This window comes from Lathyrus oleraceus, chromosome 4 (assembly GCF_024323335.1).
Source record: "Lathyrus oleraceus cultivar Zhongwan6 chromosome 4, CAAS_Psat_ZW6_1.0, whole genome shotgun sequence".
Classification (NCBI taxonomy): Eukaryota; Viridiplantae; Streptophyta; class Magnoliopsida; order Fabales; family Fabaceae; genus Lathyrus; species Lathyrus oleraceus.
The window spans coordinates 483,751,759-483,767,847 of NC_066582.1; the positions used below are offsets into that span (position 1 = coordinate 483,751,759).

A 16,089-nucleotide genomic window follows, 5' to 3' on the forward strand; every position below is an offset into this window, starting at 1 on the left:
TGATTTTCTCCTTTAAAAACTCAAAGTCCTTGCGTTGAAGATAGTCATGCAATATAGAGAAACTCAAGAATTTATCTAGAGTAAGAGTTCGTTTGATACATGTGTCAGAGACAATTGAATCTAATTTACTTCTTTTAGTGATAGCTGAGAAAAACACATTTGATTTAATAACATTCACTTTAAAATTAAAAAAATATGACAAAATGATTCAAGATATCAGAAAACGATTTATCATATTCTTTAAAACATTTTTAATTTATATAGTATCTATAATTTGAGATTGAGCAACATTTCTTTTGCATAATTAATCTCTCATTTTATTTTTTTTATTTTTTTTGTTTCTACATAGTTAATACTCCTATTTTCTTTTGCATAAATAATATGAGAGAAAAGAAAATGAGCTAAAAGGGTATTTTTGAATTTTTGAAGTGGGTGTCCAATCAATTGTGAAGGTATTCTTATGAAATTTCTTGCGATTTCCTTTTTCTCCATTCGCACCAAGCTTCCCCGTCAGAATTCCCATGCCTGCAACACCTCTTAGAATTGCTTAAACCACGGAGCCACCGTAGAACTGCCTTGCGAACCACCTCACGAAACCGCTGGAATTCCGCCTCAACCATGAACGGCACCGGTAAACCAACCCGGTGTAACAACTCTATGAGTTCTAGAGCTAAATAATATCTGAAATTCTCTGTTTTTTTTATTCATTCTTCCAATGCATTTTGATTATATGCTATCCAATTATCTCCTCAATTTTGATTAGATTTTTTTATTCAATTATTAGCTCAAATATAATGATGGAATTAATTTATGAAATATTAACTCTTATTACAAGCATGGTTTTAATAACCGTGGCAATCGTGTAAAGACTTTTGCGATTTTGATCCATACATGTGTCGCGATACTGAATGTGTCCGTTGAGGTGGGAATTGTTTACAATTTGTTCTTTAACATTAAGAACGGTGATAACGGTACCGATACCGTTTTGTCGCGGCGGCCGCAGACCCTTTTTTAAAACCCTGATTACAAGTACATGTTCTTTAGAAACAAAATAAAAAAGTGAGTGTAAACAACGGTAGAACATTAGCTCCCCTTCTGCACCAAATATAGATAGAAATCTAGGAATTAGATTTGTCCTGGGATTCTTCTGGAATCATGATCACAACTATTCCCTAAATTTATTATAGTACATTTCCCTCCATAAAGCCATTACTCATTGTTGCTGCCTACTAATAGTAGTATTTGAGAAGGAACTCTTCCTGCAGCTTGACCAATATTCAGCTACCAGTTTAGAGAATGAAGAGTTGATGTCCAGTAGCTTTGAAGGCTCATCATATTCCACCACTTTCCCTTTAATAATAACCACCCAAATATTATGAGAAAAAAATAGTAGTTGAAATCAAAAGTAGAGAAGATTAAAGAATTAACATACCATAAGAGAGGACCATGACCATGTCACTGTCTATTACTGTTGGAACTCTATGAGCAACTGTTATAACTGTGCATTCTGCAAATTCTTGTCTAATTACTCTTTGTAGAATGACATCGGTTGCAGAGTCAATGGATGCAGTAGCTTCATCTAGAACAAGAATTCTGTTTCTCTTAAGTAGAACTCTTCCAAGACAAAACAATTGTTGTTGTCCCAAGCTCCAATTTCCACCTTCATCACTCACTGCAAAACTATCAGAATTACACTTTGTTCGTTGCAGAATCATATACTAAAACTGAATAATGATTATTTAGTTTCCTTAATGTTGAAAGAGATTGTTGCCAAAGATTTACCTGAAGAGTCCAAGAGATTTGGTAGCTTGCTGATTGTTTCCTTAAGCTGACATTTCTCTACAGCCTAAACATACAAATCAAATATAATCAAACCAATTCATATTGAATGGCTCATGTAAAAATTGACATTCAAGTTTCAACTACATTTAATAGCTACACATTTTTTTGACCACTTGTGAAGTTAGTTCATTCACCTTCCATATTTCATCATCTGAGTACATGTCTAGAGGGTCTAGGTTTGTCCTAATGCTGCCCTTGAAAAGAGTTGGTTCTTGAGGGATTATGCTTAGCCTCGTTCTCAAATCCTTCAACCCTATTGAGCATATGTTTATCCCATCAATGAGAATATTGCCTCGTGAAGGTTCGACTAAGCAGAACAAAGCACTTATAAGTGTACTTTTTCCGCTTCCAGTCCTCCCAACAACTCCTACCATACTCCCTTCTTTAAATGTACAAGAAATTCCCTTAAGGACTAATGGAGAGTTAGGGCGATACCTAACCTGAAACAATGTAAAACATAGCTATCAAAACAGAACTTTTCTATTCACTTCATAAATAAAAAGGAGAAATCTGAAAGCAGTGGTGAAAAAAAAAGGCACGATAGATTATAGGAAAATCTATTTTATAAGTCTATGTCTATATAGTGTATCAGTTTGGGCATATGAGAATCAATTTATATTTCAAATTGATATTAAAGCTGATTCTAGATTCGTTATTGGGCTGCCTGCATCACCTCACAAGTCCGTTTCATAGACATGAGTTAGGCTCTTAAAACCAAATTCTAAAACATGGATGTAATGTTACCTCCAAGCCTTGAATAACAATCTTGCCCTTAGAAGGCCATGAAGATGGCGGTTGGTTATGCTCCACAGTGGCAGGCGGCTCGGTTGGTATGTGAGTGAATTGCTTGATTCTTTCAACAGAGATAATGTAGTTTGATAAGTTGGAAAACCATCTAGTCCAAAATATCTGTGCTCCTGTCAAAGTAAAAGCATAGGAAAGAGACACTCCGACAAGGCCTGCACAGTATAGGAGAGTTATTAGCTTGAACAAAATATTACCATGTTCTGTCGTCACTGCAAACACACCATTTTTTTCTTCTTTTAGTCTCTCGTTTTTTTTTTTTTTTAAATCCATATAAATATATGGTTTCTTGCTTTTGGTCATTGTTGCTTTATTTTAGATCCTAAAATGCTTGTTCCTGTTAGAATTGATCGGAAATCTATAGAATATTTAATTTTAATTCCTCTAATATGAACTACATGAAGACAAATGAATATTACCAACTTACCAATTTCAATCTGAACTAGTTTACAGGATTAAAACAAACCAACACTAACCAAAAACAAAAATAAAATATTACCGAGACTATAATAAAAAATTGTGTATTTACAAGGACCTAACATATATTTAAACCTATATTTTATTACTACCTGGTGATACATATCCTTGAGGAAGAAGAATAAGCAACAAAGCTGCAGTTATGACAGTCAAATTTTGAACTGCCTCAATTCTTAAAACTACCCATTCCATTGCCACATTGGAATGATAGAACAATGAAGCATCTGTGTCCACAAGTGTTAAGTAGTTTTTGAAAAATCTGTCTGCCATGCTGTATGCTCTTACAGTGACCACTCCAAGCGATGTCTCAGCTGCAAAATTCATGATTGGAGCTTTGGTGGTTCCGTTGATCCGAGTTAGTTCCCTTGCAGTGGCTTGATAATATTTCTTTGAGAAGAAAAAGAAAGAAATCAGATTAAGTTCTTAATCTAACCATTGAAAAAGAATGGCTAATCAAGAAAAGTTGGAAATCATATGATAAACCTGAATGAATATTGATGCGACTATTGCAGGAACAGCAACATAGAGAACTTGCCATGTGACTGAAGCCATTATAGAAATAACCACCAAAATTTCAATTGATATTGATGCTACAAAGGTAATGGAATAAGGTATATCGAAATCCAAAATGCTCAAATCTGATGAAGCCTACATAAGAGAGAAAATATTAGTAAAATCATGGAGGTTAGTTAAATAGCAACGAATGAACAGAAAATACATAGATTTTGTACTCCTTATTGAGATTGAAATAAAAAACTTACTCTAGTTAAAATCCTTCCTACAGGAGTTGAATCAAAGAACAGCATTGGAGCATTGAAGATAGCCGTAGTGAAGCTTGAGAAGAAAGCAGTAGAAGCTCTTAATCCCAAAAGCGCAGTCAAGTAAGTTCTTACATAAATAAAAGCAGCACTAGCAAAAGAAATTAATGCATAAACTCCTATCAAGGTAGCATTAGTTACTTTTGGAATTTCAATGGCTATAGCAAGCCAAAAGGTGGATGCAGTTTGCAAAGCTATAAAAACAGATTGTGCTAACACTATCAAACATAGCATGAATGACCCCTTGGAATAACTAATATAATCCCAAAATGGCTTCCATCCAACATTACCAGTCACTTTTTCTTCCTCTTTTGTAAGTTGTACACCAATTGGACCCTTGATACTAGAAATCTCTTCCTCACTTTGATTTTTAGTGAAATAAAAACCTTGAGAGTCTTGAGGATTAGACAAAACCTCATTTTCAAAACCTCTTATATTTTTGTTATCTTTATTCAACTCAGTGATTGTGTCTTTATGAGCACTCACAAGAAGTTCAAAGGCTGTTCCAGCTGTCAGGAGATTCTCATAACGACCTGATTGAATAACTTTTCCACCCTCCATTACCTAGAATTTGAGTTCATCATGTTAATTATGTTCAAATGTCATATAGATACACATACAAATGAAAAACTTTACCAATATAGTATCAACTTCGGAGAGAAACTCCACTTGATGAGTAACTAGAATGACTGTTTTCTCTCTTAAAGCAGTCATGACACAGTCCTATAATATTGTAGATGCAGTTAGTTTTTTATACAACAAAAATGAGGACAATAATTTTATTATCATTAATTAATTAACATGATAAAAGTATATTGTCTTACATTGAGTAGTATTGCAGCTGTATGTGCGTCAACTGCACTGAAAGGATCGTCAAGAAGATAGATATCTGCATCATTGTAGACTGCTCTAGCTAGTTGAATCCTTTGCTTTTGTCCTCCACTCATGTTTATCCCCCTCTGACCAATTTCTGTAAGATCACCATGGCTAAATTCATTGATATCCTTATCTAAGGCACAAGCTTTGATTGCTTTCTCATATCTTGTTTTATCCATTGGCTTGCCAAAGAGTATATTATCTTGAACTGTTCCACTTTGTATCCATGAAGATTGAGAAACATAAGCAAGATTGGCACCTACATTAACCTGATTTCCATTATAGTAAAACATCATATGGGGGAAAGTGTAAGATACTAATACTATGCTTATTCATTTGAATTTGGCATGATAAAAATTTAAATGAGTTCTATTAGTAACTTACAGTTCCTGAAATCTTATGAATCTCTCCAAGTATTGCATACAAAAGTGATGATTTTCCAGAACCAACTGGTCCACAAACTGCTATTTTTTGCCCCCTTTTGATTTCTAAATTCACATCTGTTAAAGTTGGAGACACAAATTCACGATCCCAAATGAAGTTGCCATCTTGAATTTCCACAGCATTAACAGAACATTGCTTGAAGTTTCTTTCACTATCATCTCTGTTTAGTTCTTCATCAAGCAAAAAGTTATTGAGACGGTCGAAGGAAACCTTAACTTGAATCATAACGGATAGAGCCTCAGGGATCATTCTAACAGGTTCTGCCATGTTCCTCAATGTTGCAAGAACTGTGAAAATGGTTTCAGCATTCAATGGTGCACTCTTGGAAACAGCACATCCGAGGAAAACAACAGCAGATATCATAGTAGGAGACATCCAATAAAGAAATGATCCAAAAGCTTTCAATATCTGTGCCTTAGACAACCATACAAACTCTTTATCGCGTAACGAATCGACTGAGCTCTTGAATTTTTCTTCCCATGATTGTAACTTAATGATCTTCATACTATTTAGAATCTCCGAAGTTGATCGAAGACGTTCGTCCTGCGCAATCATAAACTGTGTCTGACAATTTTGCAGGATCCTTGCAAATGGTACATTGAGAAGTCCACATATAAGAAGAGGGACTAAACCAGGAATAGCACCAATACCAACAACACCAAAAAGGATAACAATGGAAAGAACAAGTTGCAGTGCACAGGTCCATGTTAGATGAAACCACCATGGAAATTCTCCCATTCTGTATGCATCAACTGCAATGTAATTCACAATTTCACCGGCCGAGTGTCTCGTCCTTGCCAAGCTAGAAAGCTTAAGCTGCTTTTGATAAACTGCCACCATCAGAGCCGATCTCATTTTCATTCCCGATCTCCTTGAGTTAAAAAACCAATGTCTTTGAGACAAAGACTCAAAGACTTTGGTGACAATTAAAATACCAACTATGGAAAGACCTTCTCTAAGTTCTGCCTCAGTTCTATTAGAGTAGTTAACAAAAGCATATAGTATCAAAGGTGAAACTGCAACAGAAATAGTTCTGATTAATGCATAAAATGCTATTATTATGTTTTCTTCTAAGAAAGTTCTAACTATAGACCAAAGAACCAAACTCTTTGTATTGTTCTTAGTCCTCTCTCTAACAAGTGATTCCCAAGCATGAACAAATTTTTGATATGCCATGTTTGCTTCATCTTGAGGAACAAGAGAAGGAATGTCTTGAAGATCTAGTGACTTTGAGTAACCTAAACTGAGTAAAGAATTAATCCAAGAGAAAATCAACTTACTGAGAAGAGTAGCATGACCTACTCCTGTTTGTTTTGTTTCAGCTTTTTGAGCTAACAGTGACTCAGAAATTTCACCTGCATGTATATAATCGATTAAAGAGTATAGAAAATAATTGATTTATGGTGATTGCTTACATAACTCACACAATGCTAAAGAATGAAAGAGAATCAAAGTTACCTATTGAGTTCTCAAAGTAAGTCATTTTTGGAGCTTGAATAATAATGGTGTATGTTTCTCAACTCAGCAGAATATAGACTCTGAGCAGTGATTATTATTACTGCTTAAATGGCGAGTGATTCAATTAAAGTCATAAATTCAACACATGCACAAAACGTAATTTTAATGGACGTACTGAAGAACATGAATTCACGTAACGTAAGCAGCTTGAGTTAATTAAGTAGCAATAATTAATGTAGTATGCTCTATAAATTGAGCGACAATTTCCTGTATGATATACTTCCTCTATACGTTGATTTAATGCATTTCATATACTTCCTCCTATCACTATCATAAAAAAAAATATCTTGGTCACTACAATAAACAAAAATTATTTTTTAAATTAATTAATACTTATATTACTATTATACTTCTAATATAATTAAAAAAATGATATTATTATTATTAGTTGATTCATCAAATATTACAGAAGATATTATAGTAAATTTTACTTTATTTGTACATAAAATCAAATTTTATTTCACTTGATTAACTTTTTTAATCAGTGTAAAAATAATTATTTTTTTCTTATAATTGTCATGTTTACTTCGCATATTTATTTATGAAATCACAACATAAGTTAGTGTAAGAGATTAATTTTCAATTCCAATCAATTAACTGTTGTTGTTTAATTTGATCATTAATAAATTAAGATTCATAATTAATAAATAGATAATATAATTAAATAAAGATATATAACTACATAATAAGATTTTTTTTTAAATAACCAACTTTTTCAAAAATAATTTCAAAATAATAATTTTTTCAAATTTTTTCTAAAATAACCACATTTAAAAGAGGATGCACCAGATGAATTGTCGCATCTCTTAAAGATCAAGAGGAATTGGAGATTAAGATTCGTCTCTGGAACACAGATACGTTTGAACGTCTTAATCGGACGTTGAAAAGTTTGTTAGATAGAGAAATTGGAGATGGTGAAAGGATTAGAAGAATACAATGGCTTGTGTCCACGTTCAACCAAAATGGAGAAGTGCGCGAATGGGTGGATATTAAGACCGACCAAGACGCTCGTAGGATGATGCATTACATGTTCAAAATTGTTTTAATGGTTGTAATTGCATAGTTCTTGTATTCTAGTTGTTTTAATTGTTTGTGTTATTGTTCATGTAATGGTATTTTCGTCACAGACGTCTAATATGAAATAAATTTATTTTTTCATATATTGCAACAGAGGTACATGTGAATTTATCTGGTTGTGCTCGTTCCAACACTAGGACAGTTATTACGATTGTGACTTGACTGACGGCATGAACTACATAATCTAACCATTTTGTTCACCTTATCCATTTCGGTTCGAATGTGGATGTTATTTGGGCGACCTTTTTTCTTCCTTCGCATAACTTTGTTGTGTCAGACGATGTCCCCTTGATATTCTGGCCAGTAATCCTCTTTTGCTACTATGGAAAAACTAATTTTATAAATATTTGATAGGCTGGTGACTTTGTAAACGTCAAATAGCAAGTAGGATGGATCCATTCGAACCTTTGAACATGCCACAATGACATGGGAGCAGGGTGTACGAAAGGCTTGGAACTTTCCACAGTCGCACCAACCTCTATCTAGTTCGAATCTGTACTGTCCCATCGGCATGCCCTCATTGTGATCCATGGACTCGGCAACAATATACCAATCTTTAGTGCGATCAAACATCATGACTACATGTGCGTTTGCTTTGGCAGCTTCATGTCTAATGAATTTCATTGAAACATCACTGAACAACTCCCTAGATTGCAACACTGAACTCCATTTGGAACGTCTGCTCTCAAATAGCGCCACTAACCTGAAATATGTTGCCTGCATCAAAGCGGTTATAGGTAGGTTACAGATGCCTTTGAAGACAGAGTTCATTGATTCCACGAGATTTGTTGTCATGTGGCCCTAACGTTGATCATTGTCGTATGCCCTAGTCCACTTCTCCAATGGAATACTATTGATCCACCATACTGCATCTTCGTTTGACAATCTTATTTCTTCGCGATAGTGTTTGAAAGAAGGTCCTGATAATGCGTAACCTGCATTGACAACCTTCTTCCGCAATGTCTTATCTTTGATTTTCCACATGAAATTCTGAGCAATATGTCTAATACAGAAGACATGCGTAGCCTTTGTCCTAGCTATCCATGCCTTCCTATATGATGGAGTGTACTCGTACTCTGCCCTAATATGCGAGATTATTGTACTCACCTTTAACGACGGATTATCGTCAATGACATATAATATTTCATTGCATATTAGCTGAGAGCTTAATTTCCGTTGATCCTGCATTGGGTTTGTCAGCATGCATGTGTGAACTGGACCCATGGATCCAATCTCCCAAGACTCGCTCCTCTTCCGGTACGTAGCTGACAACCTAAAAAGGCAGTGCTCATTCAGATAATAAATTTTGTACCTCAATGCGTTAGTTCTGTCAACTCTGAAATCAACTGATAGTTGCATGTAAATTTTTTCAATGGCTTTTACACATTCCTCTTTTGTGCGAAATGTGTCACCTTGTTTCAAAGATCCTTGCATTTGCACATAAGGATTGTACCATATATCTGATGAAGGTTCATTGGAACCCAAATTCAACCTTGTCATGTGTTGAGGTGGACAATATACATGACTAGCTGGTATTGCTTCCTCTTCCTCATCAGCGTTCACCATTGAATCAACCATGATCTCGGCCTCTTCTTCGTCATCTGGAACATTCACCTCAGCTTGTTCATCATCAGTTTCACAAAACACTTGTGACTGATCAATGAACCGAGACACTTGTTGTTGATGTGGTAATATACACAACTCTATATCGTTGTACCCAGATTGTTCGTGATTGATAAACATATGTTGAACATCGTCATCATCTCAAATCTTCTCCTGATAAAACTTCACCTGGTTTTCTGCAAATCAAACCGGATTTTTATAGATGATTTGACCCACATTACTGCACTGCAGTTTCTTTTCTATTCTTTGTTTCAGATGTGAAAAATTTGATCGTCGATTTATTGTAAACCGGGTTATCTCTGTGTTGCGAAAACAAAAACCGAATAATTGATGATCAAATATTTCACCTTCGATATGGGCACTGATCATGTAATGTTGTGAGGAAGACATTTTTTTTAAATCTAACTTTATTTTCTATACTGAAATTGAATGCATTTCTAAGTTGTTCATCTACACAAACTTAAATAGCATAAACGTTGAATGCATTGATCACTCGGTTCATCTGCACATACTTGACCATGCATTCAGTGACAAGAATACACATGCAACGACAAGAATGACAAGAACACACAATGCATGCGTCCAAGGAATCTCTATGGCAAGGAATCTCACAAGATAATCTCTACCCTAATAGTCCAAACAGGCGCTCATTCCCTAGGTGCATAAAGTAACCTAGGCGCCAAAAGCTAGGGCGCCCCTTCTCTACAAGTACTCCTAGGCGCCAAGAGGAAGGGCACATCTTCCTTGCATGTGACTATTCACATACAGGCGCCAAGAGGAAGGGCGCCTCTTCCTTGCATGTGACTATTCACATGCATGCGCCTAAGACCATGGCTACTCTACTTTTGTCATTGCATGCAACCAATCACATGTTGCGTAGGTTGTAAACCTAGTAAGACTCCCTCATCTATAAATAGGCTTCAAATCACAATATCAAATCATCTCCAACACTAATCATCTATACTCTTTCTCTGCCGCACTCAAGCTCTGCAACATCAAATTATGTCTTTGTTGACTATGGATGATGAACACAGAGGAACACTCGAGAATATATCGACATTTGTATGTTATCACTCTCTTTTTACTTATTCCATTTTTAAGTCGTATACCTTTGTTATCTATGTTTGTATTATATATTACTTCTTCTTATTGTATTTCTTACTTATGTGTTATTAGGACCCAAAGCGTTTTCGATGTCGTGTACATGAATATGTACCCCACGATCCTTTGATAGAACCATATATTAAAGGATGTGGATTTGGAAATCTCCTCAACATTGTCTCGTACTCGATGGACTACAAGTTCATTCTTGCTTTGTTGGAGAGGTAGGGACCCGAGACCCACACATTTCACCTTCCTATTGGTGAGTGTACCGTCACACTTGAGGACGTATTCATGTTGTTGGGTCTCTGTATAGATGGTAAGACCGTGAATGGTATAGTAAACCAGGACAACTCTATTTGCAATGAATTATTGGGTGTCTCTTTGTGTAACGACCAAACTGAGGGAGAGTCATCCGGTCAAGCAAGGGGGCAAGGTATAAATTTAAAATACCTTAAGCAATATTATGCGAGTATAATATTGTCCGAAGAATCAACCAAGTATGAGAAAATAATTAAAGCTCGGTGTTATATTATGATTTTATTTGGTAATTTTTTATTTCCAAAAAGTACAGGTAATTCAGTAAATATTATGTACTTACCGTTGTTACGTGACATTATAAGGTAAGCACATATAGTTGGGGTTCAACTGTGTTGGCCCATTTATATAGTACAATGTGTAAAACTGTAAAAAAGAATACTTGTACGTTTTTTTCATGTGCGTATTTGCTACAAGAATGAGGTTGGTCAAGAATGTCGTCACTCGCCCCGATAAACGAGAACCCAATCATGTTCTCGTTTGCAACAAAGTAAGTCTAAGACTTCACCATTTAATTAATTATATTTCATATTACAATTAACTATAAATAATATTTTTCAATTTTTTTATCTAAGGTGGTCAGTAAGGGGGATGAACTATAATAGGTGTCTGAAACACGCTATTGTAGTCTAGCGCAATCTATTGGACCACATTGGACCTGACGATGTAATACTCATACACAACTATATTTTAATTTAAAAATACTTATCAAATTATTTATCATCTAATCGTTTCGTATTGTTTTACAGTTTATCTGGAGGCCATATCTGGGTCTTGATCATGATGTGAACCATGACGATGTTGCAGTTTGGACAACAAAGACATCGATTATCCGGTTCACTACTGTGGAAATGCACCAGAGTGATCGGGTTAAACTGCAGTTCGGCATGCAACAATAGATTCCAGAACCTCTCACGTGTTTGGGGAATTGGCATAAAAAAAGAGTTGATGCACAATAGGATTATTCAGACTTGAGAGACTTTGCAAAAGAGATGTGTCGTCAATGGAGGAATCGATGATAACACATCCTAAACGAACCAGTCATCCATGGTGCAAAATCAACTCAATAATATATGGCATGGTTTAGGTCAGTAACAACTCAACAATTTGTGTCTGAGCCGCGGTATTTGATGGATCCACGCCAACTATCTTCGTCATCGTACGCCCCACAACAATTCCCCGCCCAACACCAATGTCAAACCACCCAAACCCAACAACCAACCTCACAACATCAACCTACCACATACACCCGACAACCAAACACCCAACTTCGCATACCATTCATGTCATCCACCCAACAATCAAACACCCAACGTCGTAATCCATTCATGCCACCCACCCAACCACAAAACCAAGAATCAAACTCTACCCACCAACAACCATACAATTCAACCACAACCGTCTATAGCCCAGATAATTCATATGGGTCACTTCATCGTAGCCCCCCACCAATGACCACTCAAACATCCCATCACCAAAACACATAACCATTATTTAACTATACTACGCCCCAGGAACCATTGCTTCGTTTCCAAAACGATTCAATGTCCCAATTCAGACAACTATACCGTTCACAATCCACCCAACCCCATTGACCTAACTACGATGACATGGGCACCGAACTCCATGACGAAAGCGTCGTTGGCCAGAGCCCCTCCGGATATTGGGAACAAATGATGGCACATCTGTCAAATACCGTTGGAACATCCGCCAGACCTTCACACCAGCCATCATTCGATCAGGTCAGCACACAAAGACCTCAAACACCTCAAGAAAATCGTGGGAGACCTCAGAGACAAACTAACGCACCTGGTTGTGGAACAAGGGGACGTTTCGATCGGGCCAGTTATTAAATTTTTATCAATCCCATGTAACATTTATTAGATCATGAATAATTTTTTTTACATTATTTTTTATTATTTGATAAATAAATAAAATTAAAAAATTAAAAATTAAAAATTAAAAATTAAAATAATACACGAGTGTATGCGCTAGATGAATTGGCGCATACACCATATGCACCATGCAGGCGCCAGAGGCATTGGCGCCTCCTCATGAGGGTCAATGCATGCGCCAAGGGCATTGGCGCCTCCTCATGAGGGGCCCAATTCAGGCGTCAATGCCTTGGGCGGCTCCTCTTGATCTTTAAGAGATGCGCCAATTCATTTGTTGCATCCTCTTTTAAATGTGGTTATTTTCAAAAAAAAAATTGAAAAAATTGTTATTTTGAAAAAGTTGATTATTTAAAAAAAAATCACATAATAATATTAAAATATAATAATTAAATAAATTATTTTAATATATTATATTTTTAACATTCACTTTCTTATAAAATAAAATTCACGAGAATTCAATTTAAAATTTATTTTTAAAGTGTGAGATTCTAGTGAGTTCATAAAAAGAAAGTATTATAGAATTTTAGAAATAGATCGGTTCAACCTTAATAATACAATTACAAAGAGATTAAATAAATAGAAATATTATTTACAATCACTACAAAAAAAACTGTCTTCAACTTATTTTGACTGACACATGTTGTAAAGTGAAAGTTCATATCGCTAAAAACGTGTTGTGAAGTGATTTTTCATATTGTGACGTGAATATCACGTGGCTACAAACCGTTTTTTTTTGTAGTGAATGTTTTAAAACTCAGATCGGATGGGTCATTCACTCGGTTAAATTATTGGATTATTGGATTACTGATCGAATTAATGAGTCATTAGTTGGATCGCATGACTTCTAATTCAGTTTATACAAATTAAAAAGAAAATATTCATAAAATTCTTGATATAAATTTCATAATTATAAATTTTACAAAATAAAATTCTATAAATTCATTCATGCAAATAAATTGAATAACAAACTTAAATAAAATTCAAACTTTCAAATAATTTGTTAATGCTTATAAATTAACAAAACTTAGAAAAGTAGTTGTATAATGCTATAAACTACTAAACTAATATATAACATAAATAAATATTATGCTCTATATAAATAGTTAAAATAAAAGATCGTGTAGAAAAATAGAAAATAATGTGAAAATTTAATTTCATCTTTTTTTGTTAACATAAATTTTTTTTCATTTAAAATAATGAGATTCATATTAAAAATAATGTGAAAATATAATTTCATTTTTCTTTGGTAATATGACTTTTTTTTTCAAATCTTTTGTTAATTTAGAGTATGATTATATCGTATTATTAATTTTCTAATTTTTTAAATTTATAATATAATATATTGTATGATTAATAATAAATAAATTTATGAGAATGAATTATACATAAATGTTGTAATTATAGAATATATAATTCTCTTTATTTTACTAAATTAAACATCAAAGAAATTTATGGTACATTTGGTAAAACTACAATCATAATATTTTAAATTTGACAAAATTTTATTTTTACAATTTAAACATTATTTAGTTATTATAAATAATTAACATAATTATAAATATTAATAAAATCAAAATTTAAAATAGGGATACCAAAATTTAATAAAAATGAAAATAGGAAATTAAAATTACAATTAAGCTAAAAAATAAACATAAAAAAATTCAGATCATGAAACCCACAGGTTCATTGGTTTGACCAATCAACTTGTCGGGTTACACAATTTTCATTGGGTCAATTGCAACTATGATTTGATGACCTTATCGAATCGCTCTATCCAAGGTCAGTCCTGACTTTTTAGAGGCATAGGAAAAATAATAAAAATGGACCTGTAACAAAAAAAATAAGTAGTTAACCAAAATATTTTGTTATAAATAATACAAATATTGCTAATTTTTTAATATATTATTATAAAATAAATCTGATAATATATATTTTTTTATAAAAAAAACTATCAATAATTTAAATTAAGTTTGTCTACAACTTTCTCCTTTTTTTCCGAAGGAAAGTAAAAGTTGTTAGTAGTAATTACATAGAGATAAATTTTTTAGTTGTTGTTAGGGCTACATAAGCAATGCAGTGTCATCAAAGTCTCAATGCACTTTATGCTCTACGTAAGGTGTCCATATGAAATCTTTTGCGTTCAACACCCCTCTCAAAGAAAGTCACTTGTACACGTGCGGTATATAATATTGTAAAAGCAACACACCCTCATGCCCAATTAACAAGCTTTGTAAACAGAGAGATGTGTCTGACATTGATGTATACATGAGACTTATTAGTTAAGATAATACATCCTACAAGATGCAACATGTATACCCTAACCGCCACCTCATATATAAAGTTCTCCACCATTGTCTGATACGTCTCCTGGAGCTAAGAGATACGAAAGTGAAAACCCATGTTAAACCTGAACTCCTCCATGATCATGGCCTTGGTAACCCCCAAGTACTGCTCAACTATAATACATGCAAGCTCATTGTTAATGTAAGAAGCGTTGAAGAGAAGTTACCTGCAAGGGGGATGCAAGAGGCATGAGACATTATCCATTGTAATTGCCATCTCCTTATACCATCGCTCAACAAAATCAGACAATAGTGGAACGTTAAACATGGTCAGCAAACTCTCCACCAACAGAAGCAAATTGACATCTGCAACAATTTATCGAGTCTCATCAGGCATCTGGACATCTGAGAATTTATTTAACTTTGCATCATGGATGGACACCTTAAATGGGTGTGGTCATGTAACAATTAAAGTATAAACCATGATTTTTTAGTTAATTAGTAATAAATAAATAAAAACTTAAAATAAAATATTTATATATCTCTCTCTGTCATGGTTTAAATGGCACGTGATCTAAATATGTGGTGAGGAAGGTACAATCATCGGGCCCTCCAGGGAAGCCCTCATCCGTGTGTACTGATGACTTTGTATCAGCCTGAATCATCACCTATGCGTCAGTCAGAGCCTCCACCTCAATGTTAGCTTGAGCAGCCACATATATGTTAGTCTAAGCCTCCACCTCAGTGTCATCCTGAGCCTTAGCCCGAGTCTTTATACCCTCATGAGTTGTTGTCTCTACATCGTCAACAATAACAACATCAGGCTTTACACCAAGATCTCTTCCTCGTCTAGCTCAACCTCATATACGCTGAAGAGTACGAGATGCACGTGACTACTCAATCCTCATCTTATAAGAGCTAATGGGGACTACTTTACTCGTCCGGATATGTGAATCCTCACTGTCACCTGTCAGTACAAGATCTCTCTACAACTGCTCTCTCTTCTCTATGAGT

At 34.5% G+C, this 16,089-nt stretch overlaps 1 protein-coding gene across 1 annotated transcript; it reads right to left on the minus strand.

The window, feature by feature from the left end:
- Nucleotides 1-440: 440 nt before the first annotated feature.
- On the minus strand, nt 441-6,828 carry LOC127076410 (ABC transporter C family member 8). The gene is made up of 11 exons (XM_051018058.1): nt 5,202-6,828; nt 4,766-5,086; nt 4,578-4,664; nt 3,885-4,505; nt 3,607-3,771; nt 3,216-3,510; nt 2,587-2,801; nt 1,977-2,282; nt 1,783-1,846; nt 1,433-1,672; nt 441-1,350 (listed from the first exon to the last, which is right to left on the minus strand). Exons 1-11 carry the CDS (start codon nt 6,435-6,437, stop codon nt 1,214-1,216), a joined length of 3,687 nt encoding a protein of 1,228 aa, XP_050874015.1. The 5' UTR covers nt 6,438-6,828; the 3' UTR covers nt 441-1,213.
- Between the last annotated feature and the right edge of the window lie 9,261 nt (nt 6,829-16,089).

Excerpts from the sequence above, each read along its gene's own strand:
- LOC127076410 (XM_051018058.1), bottom strand. The coding sequence starts at position 6,437 with ATGGCATATCAAAAATTTGTTCATGCTTGGGAATCACTTGTTAGAGAG. Across the intron at positions 1,847-1,976 it reads CAGATGATGAAATATGGAAG|GCTGTAGAGAAATGTCAGCT; the intron begins GTGAATGAACTA and ends TTGTATGTTTAG. Across the intron at positions 1,673-1,782 it reads AAATCTCTTGGACTCTTCAG|TGAGTGATGAAGGTGGAAAT; the intron begins GTAAATCTTTGG and ends ATAGTTTTGCAG.